Source organism: Hyperolius riggenbachi, chromosome 2 (genome assembly GCF_040937935.1).
Source record: "Hyperolius riggenbachi isolate aHypRig1 chromosome 2, aHypRig1.pri, whole genome shotgun sequence".
NCBI lineage: Eukaryota > Metazoa > Chordata > Amphibia > Anura > Hyperoliidae > Hyperolius > Hyperolius riggenbachi.
Genome location: NC_090647.1, coordinates 492,847,099 through 492,866,930, shown reverse-complemented (window position 1 = coordinate 492,866,930; position 19,832 = coordinate 492,847,099). Strand labels below are relative to the sequence as shown.

At 45.9% G+C, this 19,832-nt stretch overlaps 1 protein-coding gene across 1 annotated transcript in view; it reads right to left on the bottom strand.

Annotated features, from left to right (window-relative positions):
• The window catches only part of PSMG1 (proteasome assembly chaperone 1), a 33,378-nt gene extending 13,804 nt beyond the window's left edge, over positions 1-19,574 (bottom strand). Inside the window, exons 1-2 of the mRNA XM_068266035.1 lie at positions 19,344-19,574; positions 5,513-5,622 (exon numbers count right to left, since the gene is read on the bottom strand). Of these exons, the coding sequence (XP_068122136.1) occupies positions 5,513-5,622; positions 19,344-19,474 (241 nt within the window). The 5' untranslated portion in view covers positions 19,475-19,574. The remainder of the gene's footprint in view (positions 1-5,512; positions 5,623-19,343) is intronic.
• Between the last annotated feature and the right edge of the window lie 258 nt (positions 19,575-19,832).

Here is a 19,832-nt window from a genome sequence, read left to right as displayed (position 1 = left end):
TTGTGGAAGTGTAGCGTGCACAGCTGCCAGGAAGAACAAGAGAGACACGACGCAGTGCAAGAGCAGGTAATTATTGCACGGTTCTGCTGCACTACTCCATATGGGGAGATGGTGCTGGTGGTAAAGGTGTTTGCGTTTTCCCAGCCACTGGGGTTGGGGCATTGTATCCAAGGAGGGGTCCTGGGGATTGTTTCTGCGCCTAGGCTTACAGAGACTCGGAGATGAATACAATAAAAGTTTTATACATACCTGGGGCTTCCTTCAGCCCCATTCGCATGGATCGCTCCCACGTTGCCGTCCTCAGCCTTCTCTATCGCCGGTACCGGGTCCCCTAACTTCGGCCAGTCAGGGCCAGTCGATGCAAGTACAGTGTGCTCCGTCCGTACTGCGCAGGCGCCGGAGAAAGTCACTGCACATGTGTAAAACCGGCCGAAGTTATGAGACCCGGTACCGGCAATACAGAAGGCTGAGGATGGCGGCGTGGGAGCGATCCATGTGGATGGGGCTGGGGAAGCCCCAGGTGTGTATAAATCTATTATGTTTATTCATCTGAGTGTCTTTAATCTGACAATGTTTAAACCAGAAACACTGTCATCTTCTGGATGGGAAGGCAGGGTGCTGCTGTTCTTTACTGCTTACAATGACGCACATTTGGAGCTCTTGAGGGCCACATAAAACGGCAAGAAGGTACGCATTCTGCCCATGGGGCTTTTGTTTGACACCTGTGATCTACGCAATGGGCAACCCTGGGCTAGACCATAATTGGCTCTTGGGTTTCCCCCTTTGTGTGCGTTTTGTCCAACCTACAGAAAAATGGGTTGTGGGCCACTAGGCTATGGCATAATACACATACAGTAACTAAGCATAGGTCGGCCCCAGCTAATGTACAGCACACGTCATCCGCCTGTCCATATGCGAGATATCCTGTCATTATCACAGCTTTGCTCCTTCTGCACCAAATCAGAGCAGATCCATATATAGACAGAATAGCTGTTATTTCATCTAAAGCCAGGCTATAGAGATCAAACAGCAGCCAGCCAGCTGTGAGGCAACATGTACCAAACAGAGATATCCCTCTTGATATATACAGTGGGTTGCAAAAGTATTCAGCCCCTTGAAGTTTTCCACATTTTTTCACATTACTGCCACAAACATGAATCAATTTTATTGGCATTTCACATGAAAGACCAACACAAAGTGGTGTACACGTGAGAAGTGGAACGAAAATCATACATGATTCCAAACATTTTTTACAAATTTAATAACTGCAAAGTGGGGTGTGCATAATTATTCAGCCCCCTTCGGTCTGAGTGCATTCAGTTGCCCATAGACATTGCCTGATGAGTGCTAATGACTAAATAGAGTGCACCTGTGTGTAATCTAATTCAGTACAAATACAGCTGCTCTGTGATGGCCTCAGAGGTTGTCTAAGAGAATCTTGGGAGCAACAACACCATGAAGTCCAAAGAACGCACCAGACAGGTTAGGGATAAAGTTATTGAGAAATTTAAAGCAGGCTAAAGGTGCATACACACATCAGACTATAGTCTTTGGAAAATGAAAGATCACAGACCAATCTTACCACCCTTCATGTAGTATGAGAGCCATGCCTACACAGTCTATTCTATGGAGCTGAACTCCCCATCAGAAAAATATCTTTGCAAGATGCTGCACACAAATATGCTGCACACACTCAAAAGATCAGTAGCTGCAAAAGATCTGTTCCTGCCAAAAATCCATTCCTGCAAATTGCAATGATAGTCTGAGATCTGCAGATCATCATACACACATGATTTAACTGACATTCATCTGCAGATCAAGCAATCATCTGAAGATCTGAAAATCCATCCTGGTGGATCTGATCTGCAGATGAATGTCAGTTAAATCATGTGTGTATGATGATCTGCAGATCTCATAGACTATCATTGCAATTTGCAGGAATGGATTTTTGGCAGGAACAGATCTTTTGCAGCTACAGATCTTTTGAGTGTGTGCAGCATCTGTGTGTGCAGCATCTTGCAAAGATTTTTTTTCTGATGGGGAGTTCAGCTCCATAGAATAGACTGTGTAGGTATGGCTCTCATACTACATGAAAGGGGGTAAAAGTGGTCTGTGATCTTTCATTTTACAAAGACTATAGTCTGATGTGTGTATGCACCTTTAGGCTACAAAAAGATTTCCAAAGCCTTGAACATCCCACGGAGCACTGTTCAAGCGATCATTCAGAAATGGAAGGAGTATGGCACAACTGTAAACCTACCAAGACAAGGCCGTCCACCTAAACTCACAGGCAAAACAAGGAGAGCGCTGATCAGAAATGCAATCAAGAGACCCATGGTGACTCTGGATGAGCTGCAAAGATCTACAGCTCAGGTGGGGGGATCTGTCCATAGGACAATTATTAGTCATGCACTGCACAAAGTTGACCTTTATGGAAGAGTGGCAAGAAGAAAGCCATTATTAACAGAAAAGCATAAGAAGTCCAGTTTGCAGTTTGCCACAAGCCATGTGGGGGGACACAGCAAACATGTGGAAGAAGGCGCTCGTCAGATGAGACGAAAATTGAACTTTTTGGCCAAAATGCAAAACGCTATGTGTGGCGGAAAACTAACACTGCTCATCATTCTGGCTGGATAGTGTACTGGTTAAGGGCTCTGCCTTTGACATTGGAGACCAGGGTTCGAATCCTGGCTAGGTCAAGTACCTATTCAGTAAGGAGTTCAAGGCAAGACTCCCTAACACTGCAGAGTGGCCTCTTGAGCGCGCCCCAGTGGCTGCAGCTCTTGAGCGCTTTGAGTCCGACAGGAGAAAAGCGCTATACAAATGTTCGGATTATTATTATCATTTATTATTATCATTCTGAACACACCATCCCCACTGTCAAATATGGTGGTGTCAGCATCATGCTCTGGGGGTGCTTCTCTTCAGCATGGACAGGGAAGCTGGTCAGAGTTGATGGGAAGATGGACGGAGCCAAATACAGGGCAATCTTGGAAGAAAACCTCTTGGAGTCTACAAAAGACTTGAGACTGGGGCGGAGGTTCACCTTCCAGCAGGACAACGACCCTTAACATAAAGCCAGGGCAACAATGGAATGGTTTAACCACTTGCCGGCCGCACACTCATACCGTGCGGCGGCAAAGTGGTAGCTGGAGGACCAGCGACGCAGATCTGCGTCGCCAGGTGCCTCCCTAATTAATCAGGAAAGGCCGCTTGGGCGAGCGGCCGTTTCCTGTTAGATCACGGAGCGGGTCTCCGTGAATAGCCTGCGAGCCGCTGATCGCGGCTCGCAGACTAAATGTACACGCAGGAGACGTATGTCTCCTTTGTTTACACTGAACGGCGCAGCGCCGTAAGGCAGATCGGCGATCCCCGGCCAATCAGCGGCTGGGGATCGCCGCCATGTGACAGGGGACATCCTGTCACAGGCTGCACAGGACGGATAGCGTCCTGTGCAGCGTGGATCACCAGGGGGGAGAGGTAGGAGAGGGAGGGGGGAATTTCACCACGGAGGGGGGCTTTGAGGTGCCCCCCCGCAACATGCCTGCCGACCGGAGCGATCAGACCCCCCCTGCACATCATCCCTATAGGGGGGAAAAAAGGGGGGCGATCTGATCGCTCTGCATGCCACCTGATCTGTGCTGGGGGCTGCAGAGCCCACCCAGCACAGATCACAAAAAACAGCGCTGGTCCTTAAGGGGGGGGGGGGGGGGGGAAGGCTGGGTCCTCAAGTGGTTAAAACAAAACATATCCATGTGTTAGAATGGCCCAGCAAAGTCCAGATCTAAATCCAATCGAGAATCTGTGGCAAGATCTGAAAACTGCTGTTCGCAAACGCTGTCCATCAAATCTGACTGAGCTGGAGTTGTTTTGCACAGAATAATGGGCAAGGATTTCAGTCTCTAGATCTAGTGCAAAGCTGGTAGAGACATACCCTAAAAGACTGGCAGCTATAATTGCAGCAAAAGGTGGTTCTACAAAGTATTGACTCAGGGGGCCGAATAATTACGCACACCCCACTTTGCAGTTATTTATTTGTAAAAAATGTTTGGAATCATGTACGATTTTCGCTCCACTTCTCACGTGTACACCACTTTGTATTGGTCTTTCATGTGGAATTCCAATAAAATTGATGCATGTTTGTGGCAGTAATGTGACAAAATGTGGAAAACTTCAAGGGGGCCGAATACTTTTGCAACCCACTGTATGTTAACGAGAATCATCTCTGAATACTATTTTTCTCTCATTCGAGCAATATGCTTTTAAAGAATGCCAAAAATGGCATTTCCGCTGTTAAAAATCATTGTGCATTATGAAGTTTTAATGGGCTTTAAAAGGAACCTGAAGTGAGAGGGATATGGAGGCTGCCATATCCATTTCCTTTTAAACAATGCCAGTTGCCTGGCAGTCCTGCTGATCCATACTTTTATCCATAGATGCTGAACAAGCTTGCAGATTAGATGTTTCAGACTGAAGTCTGACTGGGATTAGCTGCAGGCTTGTTTTAGGTGAGACACCCAGATACTACTGCAGCCGAAGAAACCAGCAGGGTTTTGAAGCCTATGACAGCCGATCACGCTGATTGGCTGGCGGGGGGAGGGAGGGATGCAAAATAAAATAAAACGTTATTTTAATTAAAAAGCAATGACCTAAATATTTATTACAAAAAAAAAAAAAACACATCCTGGGAGCGATCATAGCACACCAACAGAAAGCTCTGTTGGTGGGCAGAAAGGGGGATCACTTGTGTGCTGCATTGTACGGCCCTGCAGCGAGGCCTTAAAGTGAACCAGAGACAAAGCGCCCGCGTGTATTTTACCATATATATCAGTGGGAACATTAGAGAAAACACCTACCCTGCTCTCTGTTTCATTCTTCACTGCACAGCCTGCTTCTTATCAGCCCTGATAAAATCCACAACTGAGCATTCAGTATGGCTTTGCTATAATGACTCAGCTATAATGATTCCTGAGCAGAGCCAGAAGGGGGCAGGCTTGGGCTTGAAAAGACATCAGAGAAGACAGACTCGGCTATAATGATTCCTGAGCAAAGCCAGACTGAATGCTCAGTCAGGGATTTTATAAGGGCTGGTAACAAGCAGGCCGAGAAGTGAAGAATGAAACAGAGAGCAGGGTAGGTGTTTTCTCTAATGTTCCCACTGATATATATGGTAAAATACATGAGGGTGCTTCGTCTCTGGTTCACTGTAAAGCTGCAGTGGCCTAATTAGTAAAAAAATGGCCTGGACACTAGGGGGGGGGGGGTTATTTAAGACCACGGTCCTTAAGAGGTTAAAATGAAATAAAAAATGGAAAAATGGCAGCCTTCATATACCTCCCAGTTCAGGTGTGCTTTAACCATACTGCTGGCTTTGTAAATTCTCATCTGGCTGCAAGCTGAAATGGGAGGCTACTTTTTAATAGCATTGAAGTATAATAGGACTTGAGCAGGACCAGTTTATGGCTATAGCAATATTTCTGGATATGTGTCCACAGCATCCTCCGGGACCCACCTGTGGCATTGTCACCCACCGCCAGGATGAGGCTGCAGCAGGGCAGTCTGTGCTCAGGAGAATTCTCTATAGCCGTGCTGACCTCCGAGCTCCACGTCAGCCTGACCTCCCTGCAACACAAAGCACAGCGTCATACCACCATTACATGATTGCATCATATACACTTACACCTAGTCTTCACACCACAGCCACCGTTTATTAGCCAACAAAAATCAGGTGTACCACTGATAACCGCTACATTCTTCTTAAAGGATATCCAAGGTGAAAATAAACTAATGAGATAAACAATTGTATCTATCCTCCTCCTAAAAATGACTTTTTTAGTTGTCCCACAGTTCTATTTTATATTTAAATCTACTTTTTAAGTTTTTATTGTTTCATGGCCTCTTCTCAATGACACCTTCATTGAGCTATGCCAGAGCTGAAATCTATGAACTATTGATTCTTTTTATCTATTTCCTGCTCTCAAAAGCCATTTTCTGCTAGGAAAGGGTTTTATAGTTGTAATTTCTTATTAGTGAGGGTTACGCTATAGTCCGATCTGGGCCCCACCCAGACAGATCCAGGGCTGTGGAGTGTGAGTTGGAGTCGGGAAAAAAATGAATTTTTGGGTACCTGGAGTCGGAGTCGGGAAAAAAAATGCTCCGACTCTGACTCCTAATGAATTTAAACTGTAATAAAAATAGAAAATATGACAAAATGTTCTATTTCTCAGATAATAATCATAAATAATTTATACATACAGTAATAGCTGTGCTTAGTCCACAAAATCGAAATGAACCAATCGAAAAATAGTTACTTGTGCTGCTTCAATAAAGCAGTCGCTGTATTTTTAAAGTCAGATATACACATCTGATTGTAACTGTATGTATTATGGGTACACAGGAATCTCATATATATACGAAATAACATCTATGCTGTAAGAATAAAGCCTGATGTGTAGCTGTGTCACTAATAGAGATGGTCAATGAGATGGAAATAATTCTGCGCTGATGCTGGTTTATGCAAATGTATGCACTCCCTTTGCTGATGAAATCAAATAATTTTACAGTGGAGGAAATAATTATTTGACCCCTCACTGATTTTGTAAGTTTGTCCAATGACAAAGAAATGAAAAGTCTCAGAACAGTATCATTTCAATGGTAGGTTTATTTTAACAGTGGCAGATAGCACATCAAAAGGAAAATCGAAAAAATAACCTTAAATAAAAGATAGCAACTGATTTGCATTTCATTGAGTGAAATAAGTTTTTGAACCCTCTAACAATAAAAGACTTAATACTTAGTGGAAAAACCCTTGTTTGCAAGCACAGAGGTCAAACGTTTCTTGTAATTGATGACCAAGTTTGCACACATTTTAGGAGGAATGTTGGTCCACTCCTCTTTGCAGATCATCTCTAAATCCCTAAGGTTTCGAGGCTGTCTCTGTGCAACTCTGAGCTTGAGCTCCCTCCATAGATTTTCTATTGGATTAAGGTCCGGAGACTGACTAGGCCACTCCATGACCTTAATGTGCTTCTTCTTGAGCCACTCCTTTGTTGCCTTTGCTGTATGTTTTGGGTCATTGTCGTGCTGGAACACCCATCCACGACCCATTTTCAGTTTCCTGGCAGAGGAAAGGAGGTTGTCGTTCAGGATTTCACGATACATGGCTCCGTCCATTTTCCCGTTAATGCGATTAAGTTGTCCTGTGCCCTTAGAAGAAAAACACCCCAAAGCAAAATGTTTCCACCCCCATGCTTAACGGTGGGGACGGTGTTTTGGGGGTCATAGGCAGCATTTTTCTTCCTACAAACACAGCGAGTTGAGTTAATGCCAAAGAGCTCTATTTTGGTCTCATCAGACCACAGTACCTTCTCCCAGTCACTCACAGAATCATTCAGGTGTTCATTGGCAAACTTCAGACGGGCCTGCACATGTGCCTTCTTGAGCAGGGGGACCTTGCGAGCCCTGCAGGATTTTAATGTGTGTAATGTGTTTCCAATGGTTTTCTTGGTGACTGTGGTCCCTGCTAATTTGAGGTCATTCACTAACTCCTCCCGTTTAGTTCTAGGATGCTTTTTCACCTTTCTCAGAACCATTGACACCCCACGAGGTGAGATCTTGCGTGGAGCCCCAGAGCGAGATCGATTGATGGTCATTTTGTGCTCCTTCCATTTTCAAACAATCGCAACAACAGTTGTCACCTTCTCTCCCAGCTTCTTGCTAATGGTTTTGTAGCCCATTCCAGCCTTGTGCAGGTCTACCATTTTGTCTCTGACATCCTTGGACAGCTTTTTGGTCTTTCTCATGTTGGAGAGTTTGGAGTCTACTTGATTGATTGATTCTGTGGACAGGTGTCTTTTATACAGGTGACTAGTTAAGACAGGTGTCCTTAATGAGGGTGACTAATTGAGTAGAAGTGTCTAACCACTCTGTGGGAGCCAGAACTCTTAATGGTTGGTAGGGCTTCAAAAACTTATTTCACTCAATGAAATGCAAATCAGTTGCTATCTTTTATTTAAGGTTATTTTTTCAAATTTCTTTTTGATGTGCTATCTGCCACTGTTAAAATAAACCTACCATTGAAATGATACTGTTCTGAGACTTTTCATTTCTTTGTCATTGGACAAACTTGCAAAATCAGTGAGGGGTCAAATAATTATTTCCTCCACTGTATATGTTAAAATTTGGTTTGATGACCACGAACTAAAGGGTACCCGAGACGGATGAAAAGACGGATTAAGACATATATATATATATATATATATATATATATATATATATATATATATATATATATATATATATATATATATATATATATATCTCACAGTAGTGAGTGCACCGCTCACTTTTGTGATACTCTGTAGAGCAGTCAGTGTACAGCTTTTCTAACAGTGTAAGGTTATTTGCTGTGCAATAACATCAACACACAGCCATTAAAGGACAACTGTAGAGAAAGGTATGTGGAGGCTACCATATTTATTTACTTTTAAGCAATACCAGTTTCCTTGCTATCCTGTTGATCCTCTGTCTAGAATATACTTAGCCACACTCCCTGAACAAGCATGCAGATCAGGTGACATTATTGTCAGACCTGGCATTAGCTGCATGCTTGTTTCTGGTGTTATTCAAACACTACTGCAGCCAAATAGATTAGCAGGGCTGCCAGGAAACTGGTATAACTGGTATTGTTTAAAAGAAAATAAATATGGCAGCCTCAACATACTTCTCACTACAGTTGTCCTTGCATGTCTAAGCCACTGGCAACAAAAGTGAATACAGCGAGGCAGATTTAACCACTTGAGGACCCACCCTTTACCCCCCCTTAACGACCAGCGCTGTTGTAGCTGATCTGTGCTGGGTGGGCTCTGCAGCCCCCAGCACAGATCAGCGTGCAGGCAGAGCGACCAGATCGCCCCCCTTTTTTCCCCACTAGGGGGGTCTGATCGCTCCTGCCTGCGGGTGTTGCGGGGGGGCACCTCAAAGCCCCCCTCCGCGGCGAAATCCTCCCCCTCCCATCTCCTACCTGGCCCCTCCTGGAGATCCGGGCTGCACAGGACGCTATCCGTCCTGTGCAGCCAGTGACGGGACGTCCCCTGTCACATGGCGGCGATCCCCGGCCGCTGATTGGCCGGGGATCGCCGATCTGCCTTACGGCGCTGCTGCGCAGCAGCGCCGTACAAATGTAAACAAAGCGGATTATTTCCGCTTGTGTTTACATTTAGCCTGCGAGCCGCCATCGGCGGCCCGCAGGCTATTCACGGAGCCCCCCCCGCCGTGAATTGACAGGAAGCAGCCGCTCTCATGAGCGGCTGCTTCCTGATTAATCAGCCTGCAGCTGGCGACGCAATACTGCGTCGCTGGTCCTGCAGCTGCCACTTTGCCGACGCGCGTTATGAGTGTGCGGTCGGCAAGTGGTTAAAGGGAACCAGAGATGAAGGAACTTGAAAAATTAAAAGATTTTATACATACCTGGGGCTTCCTCCAGCCATTCCTTTACAATTTTATGGTTACAAGCACACTTTTACTCTGGTTAGGGGTCATTGACCATGTTTACATGGCCATCACTATACGTGCGGCCAGGGACTTAGATGGCTGAGTGTGGGGCTCTACATATAGGAAGGGTAGTGGGACGCCTTCCGCTTGCGCTTCAGTGTGGCGCGCAGGCGTATTGCCGCTTGGCCGTTGTTGTATCCGGCTTCCTTCATTCTTGCGTCTCAGTTGACGCTGGACGCAGTCGCCCCTCCCCTTGCCCCGCCCACGCTATACGCTGTTGCCCGCTTGCTGTCGGAGTGATGCTGTCCGCATCACTTCCGACTTGGGCTGACGTCAGATCCGGCCTTCCCGGCTTGCGTTCCAGCACTACTACGAGTGGACGCTGGACGCAGCCATTCCTCACCTATACCAGACGTCGTTTGCTTGCCTCTTCCCTATTCCCCGCCCACAGACATGCGCTCTGACAATTTTTGGACGCTGGGGCTCGCTATTTAAACCATCAGTAGCCATTACTCCATGCACTCCCATGTTTGCAGCATGTCAGATCTTCTCGATATCAGGACAGCCATTGGGGTTGTAAGTATCAATGATTTATTTGTATCCCTTCGGGAATGTATTGCTTTATTCATAATGGTGCTGGTTATGCTCATTGATAACATTGTAGTTTGGATATGGTTATAGTATTTGGTAGGTTAGTCTGCCGCTAGCATTGGGGGTGGTTACATAAAGGGCCCAGATACCAATTTGCTCTATTTTTTCCTATTGCCACATTTATCCTTGCATCCTTATGTTGTTTATTGCTTGGGCCAAAGGTTGTGTGAATAGGTTTGTGCAGTATTGTGCCGTTCTGGAGCGGTTAGCTAGAGATTTTTCTATTCCTGGCTGCCTGCTATTTCCTTATGTCATTTTGTGCCTCCTTTTAAGGTGTAAATTACATCTGGTCGGCTCAGATGTTTCCTTGCTCTTCCTTTTTTGATGTTTCAACCGTGCACTGCATACAAGGTTAACAGGTTTGCAGAGACATATTTATGATTTGTAATCTCTATCCTATGCACTATGTCTCTATGGCAACAACGAGGTCGATATTTATAGACCTTTTGGGGTTCGTTGCCACGCTATACTTTGCTATGTGTCTTTTAGTCTTTGGATCCTAGGCGTTTTTGCGGACTGATATTTACTAGCCCGCATGGTTCTTGATACGCCAGGTCCATACACTGCCTCCTCCTCATGTTCTCATGTGTTCTTTTTCTTTATTGACACTACTTCTTCTAGACAAGTGTTGAAAACCATGTATATGGATTTCAGTGTGTACACTGTGTCTCTTCATCACTCTCTGGATTTTCTTTTCTCTGTGAGGTGGTGGAAATTGATTTACACAGTAACATTACTCATATGTAACTGTTATGTGTTTTTTCTATAGACAATACTTTCTGCAACTCGGCCTGATGAAGGGTCCTGCTGGGCCCGAAACGAGCGTGTCGTTGCCCTTTTTTATATTGCATTAAGTTTATGAGTGAAGTACATGTCTGTGCTATATCTTTCGTACTTAAAGCACCTCCAAGGAATTTCTCACAGAGAATTTTAATAGAATTTTTTGGAAATTTATGTCAATAAAATCTTTTGATACTTTTTTGTACTTTGGAAGATTTTGTACGAGTTTTTTCAGAATCCTTTCTATACAATGCAAGCTTCCTCCAGCCCCATCAGCATGGATCGCTCCCACGCCGCTGTCCTCCGCTGCCTCTATCGCCGGTACCAGGTCCCGTCACTTCCGCAGGACACGGCCGGTTGTATGCATGCACAGGGGCTCCCTCCATCTCGCCAGTGCCTGCCTTACGTATGTGCCTGCGCAGTACGGAGGGAGTGCACTGTGCGTGCGTCAACTGGCCCTGACTGGCTGAAGAGAAGGGACCTGGTACCAGGGGATAGAGGCAGCGGAGGACAGCGTTGTTGGAGCGATCCAGGCAGATGGGGCTGGAGGAAGCCCCAGGTATGTATAAAATCTTTTTTTCATTGATCTCTGGTTCTCTTTAAGATCAACTTCATGATCGTTTACACCGAAAATGTGATGGCCCCTTGTACTTCTTTATTGTTGCCTAAGCCTGCCACGTGGCAAATGTGGCTGTAGTGTCTTGTACACACCATTCAATTTCCCATTAGATAGAGGAGTTGAATCAATTATTTCTGAAAAGTCAGAATGATTTTCCAATCATTTTTCTTATCATTTTCTAAACACTTCTATACAAAATTGATCAGAAAAACAATCGGAAATCAGAATCGGATCACGATTGGATCTGTCAGAAATAATCCATTTGACCTGTCTATCTGACGGGAAATTGCATGGTGTGTACCAGGCATTCGAGTTGTGAGGATCTCGTAAAGCAATATTGGCGTTTATTCACTGCAAGACCAAATTAGTCAGTTTTGCTCCCTCATTCTCACTAGTAATACACAGGTCAATAATGCCATTATCATTATTCCATTCAATTGCTTAGTGATCAACCTCTATCACAGCAAGTTTAATTCTGATAGGCTTCAGCAGAACTGTATCAAACTGCAAGTGCTGTACTGCTTAATGCAGAGCAAAGTTAAAGACCATCGATTCCCCACCACTCCTGTCCTGCCCCCATACCACAGAGATTGATAAACAGCACAATATCGCTTAAAAGCTAATCGATTGGATATGTATGAGCAATAGATTACTGGAAGATTCAATCAGTGTTCAAAATGGATGTTTGCATAGCCAGCTTTAGATATTTTTTGGCCAACTAGGGTGATAAAATTAAGGTCAAGTTCAGCAATGACAGGAACCAACTGTAAACATCACCAGCAGTACTCTTATCTCTGTAGAGCATTGCTGCAGAGATCTTAAGCCCCATCTACACCATGGGACATTGAAGCGATCCGGCGGCTCGATTAGCCACCGGATCGCCTCTTCCACGTGCCCGCCGCGACCCCGCCGCATTCGATTCCCCGCTCGTCCCCGCCGGCGCCGCTCATCTCCCGCACGATTCCCTGCCATTGTCCCCTCGCGGGGAGCGAGCAGGGAATCGGCGGTGCGGAGATCCGTCCTGTCGGATCTTATCAATCGAGCCGCATCAGCGGCTCGATTGATAAGGAGCATCGTGGCCGCATCTACGCGTGTAGATGCAGCTTAACCTTTTTGGGACCGGCCACCTACCCCCCCTTAAGGACCAGGCATTTTGCGCGGGAAGGGGGTGCGCGCGTTTGGGGGTGTCAGGCGGCCGGATCCCGTGTGTGGCTGGCTAGAGTGGTGTCCCCCATGGTGGCCTGTGCCTCCCCCTTCTGCCCGCAGCCTTCACTTACCTTCCAGGCTCCAGCGATGAGCCGCACGGGACCCTCTTCTCCGGCCGGCATCTCCATTCTGTCTGAAGATCAGTTCCGGGTCGCGGCTTGATGACGTCATCAAGCCGGGACCCGGCGCTGACGTCAGCCGGAGCGGAGATGCCGGCCAGAGCGGAGGGGGGTGCCGATCGTCGCTGGAACGGCAGGGAGGTGAGTGGATCCTCTTCTTTTCCCCCGTGCCGCCGCAGCTGTCAAACTGATCACTACGATCCGCCGGCGATCGTAGTGATCATGTGATCAGCAGCCATACGCGATGGCTGCTGATCACTCGGGTGAGATGTCGGCTGTCATATGACAGCTTAATCTCCCCCTCCGGGTGCGCACGATCGCGTCGGGAGTGGAAATTGCGGGCCGGCGTAGATCCTACGCCGCATCAGGCTAGAACAGCCACAAGTGCGGCGTAGGATCTCATTAACATGGTCCCGAAAAGGTTAAAGACTGAAAGAGTTGAACAGAGACAATAAACAGAACATAGACAATAAATCTTCATGTGCCTCTTATGTGGGAGATAAAATTAAGGCTAATATGTATAGCAAAGACCGGAACTAAATGTAAACATTACTAACATAAGTCATAGGCTTTTGAGCAAATTATGATGCTACTATGATAAAAAGTTTAACTACAGATGTTTTTGCCACATCAAGTTTCTCTAGCAAGCGGCACCTGTATGAAGAGATCACATTCCAGCACCCAGTCTGTGTCTGACAGCTCTGAGCTAAAGGGGGGGGGGGGGGGGGTAACTGTGTTTGCCTGCTTCTTATCTTTGTAGTAGAGAATTGCTGCAGAGATCTTGTTTTAAAGACTGAAATAGTTACTAAAGGACTACATGAACAGAGGCAAGACATCTTTATGGGGCCCATAAGCAGTTGATTAGTTTGCCTGGTTGAAGATCCGGCTCTGCCTGGGGCTTCCTCCAGCCCCCTTCAGGCTAATCCAGTCGCTGTCCACCACCTGGATCTTCTGCTATGAGTCCCGGTATTTAAGCCAGTCAGCGCAGTCCGGCCGTGTGCCTTTCCCACAGCCAGAAGCATTCTGCACCTGCGCAATAGTGCTGCGGTGTGTGTGCATGTGCACTACGCCCGACTGGCTCAAGTACCTGGACTCATAGCAGAAGATACAGGTGGCGGAGGAGGACAGCGAGGAACTGATTAGCCTGAAGTGGGCTGGAGGAAGCCCCTTGTATGTATAAAACTTTAATTTCATCTGTCTAAGGTTTACTCTGTTATACAGTAGTACTATACTCTACATATGCACTCTCCACAGAGCTGCAGGGAATCCACTGAGAATGTTGTGCACATTGAACACAGAGGTGTTGTCTATCACCCATAAACCTGGTTCAGATTGTGCATGAAGAATGTGTAATAGAGGAAGAATAGCCTCATTCCCCAGCAGAGTACCTGCACATCACTCTTACATGTACCCACCGTTACATTGCCTAGGGCCTGATCCATGTTCTTTGTTCCTGTCCATACCTTCTGCAAGCACTCTTACCAAGGACTAGTTTAAAGGCTCATACACACATCAGATAAAAGTCTTTGGAAAATGAAAGATCACAGACCAATTTTACCCCCTTCCATGTAGTATGAGAGCCATACCTACACAGTCTATTCTATGGAGCTGAACTCCCCATCAGACAGAAATCTTTGCAAGATGCTGCACACAAAGATGCTGTACACATTCAAAAGATCAGTATCTGCAAAAGATCTGTTCCTACAAAAAGATCAGTTCCTGAAAAATACGTTCATAGTCTATGATATCTGCAGATCATCATACACACCTTGTTTAACAGACATTCATCTGCAGATCAGATCCACCAGGATGGATTTTCAGATCTGCAGATGATTGTCTGATCTGCAGATGAATGTCAGTTGAAGGTGTGTATGATGATCTGCAGATCTCATAGACTATGAATGCATTTTGCAGGAACGGATCTTTGGCAGGAACAGATCTTTTGCAGATACTGATCTTTTGTGTCTGTACAGCATCTTTGTGTGCAGCATCTTGCAAAGATTTTTATCTGATGGGGAGTTCAGTTCCATAGAATAGACTGTGTAGGTATGGCTCTCATACGACATGGAAGGGGGTAAAATTGGTCTGTGATCTTTCATTTTCAAAAGACTATGGTCTGATGTGTGTATGAGCCTTAGTCTATGACTAAAAGTATTAGAGGCAGAAGATCCGCCGGATATCCAGGTAACTGGTATTGTTTAAAAGGGAATAAATATGGCAGCCTCCATATCTCTCTCACTTCAGTTGTCTTTTAAAATTCCAAAGCGTTGGCAGTTAAGAGATGCATTTCATGTTATATACTTTAAGTCAACAAGATTGTAATATGCAAATTAGAGGAGTTGAGGAGGCTGTGGAATCCTTACCTGAGGAGTCGGAATCGGTGGATTTTTGTACCGACTCCACAGCCCTGACAGAAACTGTCACTTGCATACCTAGTTTTTAAATCTCAGAGCCCGGTTCACATTGCGTTTTTGAGCCAAATGGATCCGGTAAGCGGATTCGGTCTCCGCTTCACCGGATCCGGATGGCTCTGTGCACACTTCAAAATGGAAAGTGAAAATGGATGTGATCAATGATTGATCGGATCAATTTTCACTCAATTTCGGCTGCAAATACATACCTAATGCTCTGTAGCAGCCGGCGGTAGAGGCTTCCTCTTTTACCCCTGTGACTACACAGCGTGTCATGTGACTAGAAGCCTCTACCGCCAGCTGCTACAGAGCATTAGGTATGTATTTTATCCTCCCTTACCCACCCGTGCGGCTGCTGCACCCTCCCGTCGCTCAGGTTTGCGTCGTCACATGTCTCCATGCCCCGTGGAATGGTCCATTTCTTCACTAGTGTGAAGAAACATTCTGTTTTCCATTGCCCCAATGCTGCAGCAATTTTTGTCCGGAAAATTAGGGCCTGCAGCAATTTTTAAATCCGGGGACCGGAACGTACGAAACGTATCCGTACCAACGGACGCATGTGAATAGATCCATAGGTTAACATTGGATCCTTTCACATCGGTTCCATTTGTGCAGTATACGTTCTGGCTCCGTTCCGCAAAAAAGCGCTGAATTGAATCGGGCATAGTAATTTGTGTGCTTGGCACTGTCCATACATGTCTACCTCATTATGTAAGGTGTCACCTTGGATGTCCTTTAAAACAAACCTGAACCGAACATAAATTTTAAAGAAGAATTATTACGACATTTACAGTAGTAGAATGCAGGAAGTTATTCAGGATTCCAACTTTCACAGTAATATTCCTGGTTTCTGCATCAGAAACACTTCGTATATCTACATATTGCTGTATACTGGTATGTAACCCCACCATCTCAGTGGGGCCACATAGATTTTGACATGATCTGAGCAGATCGTTTGGAGCTGCCATAGGCGCCCACTAAAAAAAAAAAAAAAAAAAAAAAAAAAAAAAAAATGGTTATGAGGGTAATTTTGGGCACAGGAACTACCTGCACTGCTAATTGTCGCTCACCAGGGGAGTCTTAGGCACCACCAGGTGATATCGTTAGTGTTAGGCATCAAGAGGGAGAGTTCTGTGTAAGAATATGGTTAGTACATAGTAAAATATTGGAAAAATTGTACAATAATATGATATTGTGGATAATAGAATATCAGTATAACTACCAATATTCTATTACCATTATTTTGCCCCATAGTGGATAATTAACATCGGTGCACTCGCGCTCTCGCCCGCGCTTTCATAAGCGTTTTAGCTGAGCAATTATTTAAATCACTTCCTGAAGTCATTTGCCCCCGGGAATGAATAAATGTAATCACCCTGAAAATGATACATGCAGCACTGTAGCAAACGGGACGCTTTGGAATGTGGCTGGATGGTGTAATGGTTAAGGGCTCTGCCTCTGACACAGGTGACCAGGGTTCGAATCTCGGCTCTGCCTGTTCAGTAAGCCAGCACCTATTCAGTAGGAGACCTTAGGCAAGTCTCCCTAACACTGCTACTGCCTATAGAGCGCGTCCTAGTGGCTGCAGCTCTGGCGCTTTGAGTCCGCCAGAGAACTATCTCATTGGAAAGCATAGTGTAAGCGCTTTTAGGGCGATTTGTACAAAACGCATGCGCTAAAAAAAAAAAAAAAACACTTCTAGTGGGTACCGTTATTTTGCACCCATTTCTACATGTTTGGCTTTTATATGTCCCAGTAATGTTTAGCTTAGGCTGTTTAGATATGCAGCATTTTCCTCCCAGACCATTCTGGGAACCTAGGTATTATTTTCACTGGCTTTGGAACTCTCACTAAGCAAATATTCTGCAGAGATCTTCTTCCAGGACTAAAGAGATCTACAGCTCCTCTTCAAAATCAAATATTATTATTATTAATTTATATAGCGCCAGTATCTTCTGTGATGCTGCACAACAGAATACAAGGTATAATATTACAAAATAAACAATAAAACAGTTAATACAAGACAGAGATGGATTACAGCTGATACAGTAAACTACAGATTTTTACATAGGGGTGGAAAATATGTACACCCATTGCAAAGCATTGAAAAACAAAAGTTTGCCTTCTTAAAGAGACTCTGTAACAAAACAAAAAAGTTCCCCTGGGTGGTACTCACTTTGGGAGGGGAAAGCCTCAGGGTCCCAATGAGGCTTCCTCCTCCCCTGTAGCTGCAGGCAGTCCAGTGCTGGCTCCCCCGAAGTCTCCGGCAATCCGGGCTGGACAAGCTACATTTATTTCCCTGGCTCCAGCGGGGCGCTGTTGCGGCTCTCCGTTCGAAGATAGGTGGGAATAGCCGATCTTGGTCGGGTCCGCTCTACTACGCAGGCTCAGGAGACTTGCCCTGCGCAGTAGAGCAGCCCGACAGCGATCGGCTATTTCTCCAAGCGGAGAGCCGATACTGCGCCTGCGCTGGGAAGGTAAATATTTACATCCCCGCCATTCCGGGACCTTTCCCGCCACCGCGGGACACAGGACGACGGGGGAAGCCTTGATAGGATCCGGAGGCTTCCCCCACCCGAGGTGAGCACCCCCCAGGGGAACTTTTTCTTGTTACAGGTTTTCTTTAAAACAGAAGGTATTTGTGATTATTCAGATTGGAGTGTGCATATGATGGTATACGGTGCATATACTGTGACAGCGCTAGAAGTCCCCGAACGGCGGGCATGTAAACATGTAAGTCCCCGAACGCAAGCGCAGTAGCGGCTCTCAGCTCGGGCTAAGGTGGAAATAGCCGATCCCAATTGGGTCAGCTCTAGTGTGCAGGCGCAAGTCTCTTGCGCAGTTGAGCAGACCCAATTGGGATAGGCTATTTCCGCCTCAGCCCATGGGGGAGCCGGTACTGCGCCTGTGCTGGAGCCAGGAAGGTAAGTATTGCAAGCACTATAGCGCCATAACACAACAAATTGTCAGCTGTGGTTTCAGGAAGGTCCGGCGCTGCCACCGTGGGATGAAGGAGGACGGGGGAAGCCTCGATAGGATCCAGAGGTTTCCCCCTCCTGAGGTAAGTACCCCCAGGGGCAATTTTTGAAGTTATAGGTTCTCTTTAAGGGATCGAACAATGGGTAAGTTGTGTATGAGTGTGTTGTTGATATAAATTTATTCAAGCACATATCTATTACTGTGCCCCCAATTCAGCATCTTTCTCCTGATGCTGGACTGAAAGCTGCTGCAGCCACAAGTAAGCACACTTGAACTGGACATTGGTGTTCATTATTATTGTCATTTATATAGCGCCAACATCTTCTGCAGTGCTGTACAAATTATTTTGTCTTATCCTTTAACTGTACCTCAGAGGGGCTCACAAGCTAATCCCTGCCACAGTGTCTATGTATGTGCCAATTAGTGTATGTATCATAGTCTAGGGCCAATTTAGGGAAAGCCAATTAAATTATCTGTATGTTTTTGGGATGTGGGGGGAAATCGAGTGCCCGGAGGAAACCCATGCAGACACAGGGGGAACATATGAACTCTGTGCAGATAGTGGCCTGGCTAGGTTTTGAAGTGGGGACCGAGCCGATGCAAGGGGAGAACGCTAACCACTATGCCTTTTCATAATCGAAATTACGAGTACAACTTGCTGGCTGTAGCAAGGGGGTGTTAACTTACCTATGTAGCCGCCTATAGCCGATGTGCTCCACATCGCGTTCCATGTTACTCCTATGCTTCCTTCCTGGGTTTGAAGGAGTAAGCATGGTAATGGCATGGGACCTGAGTGACCGCGACGTGGAGCACACATTACGCTACATGTCGCGTTCACCCAGCCGAGGGTATGTTGCTCGTCGGAATATCGAGTGCCACTATCGCCAATAGAATGGTTCAGCAGTCAATGGATTGTGCTGCAGCATAAACACCAATAAAACTATTATAAACACAGATAACAAGCCCCAGGCTGCCCACCCGAGTTCCAGTATATGTAGCAGAAGAAGCATTGCAACTTCTCCAGAGATACATGTGTGCAGCAGATCAGTGAGATTATAACAAAGACAGCAATAATAATAATGTTACCTCTTTCTCTCCAGCTCCCTCCTGATCTCTCTGTCCTCCTCATCCTCTTCCTCCTCTCTGCCTTCCTCCTCCTCATCATCATCCACTGCCCGGCTAAACACAGACACCACCTCTCCGAAGAAGGTGGCCATCTCTACTGTCTGCACAGATCTCTATGCAGCAGGAAGCCGCTTCCTGATCAGCAGCATGACACACACATTACAGGCCGCAGATTACAGGAGGAGGAGGGACTCTCTGATCACCAGGGGGGAGTGGAGAGCCTCGCTATTACACATGGCTGTGATTATCAGAAGCGGCCGCTAGAGGGAGGCAGGATTCCACTTCCATGTTAACGCTGGTACTTGTGAGAAGCTGCCGCTAGATGGCGATATCACATATGTATGCAATATGGCCATTAAAAAAAAAAAACGGAACAGCGACGAAAAATGACAGTATGCATTAGGGATAAACCTTCGACTTTATGCTTTTTTATTTATTTTTTTTTTTTAT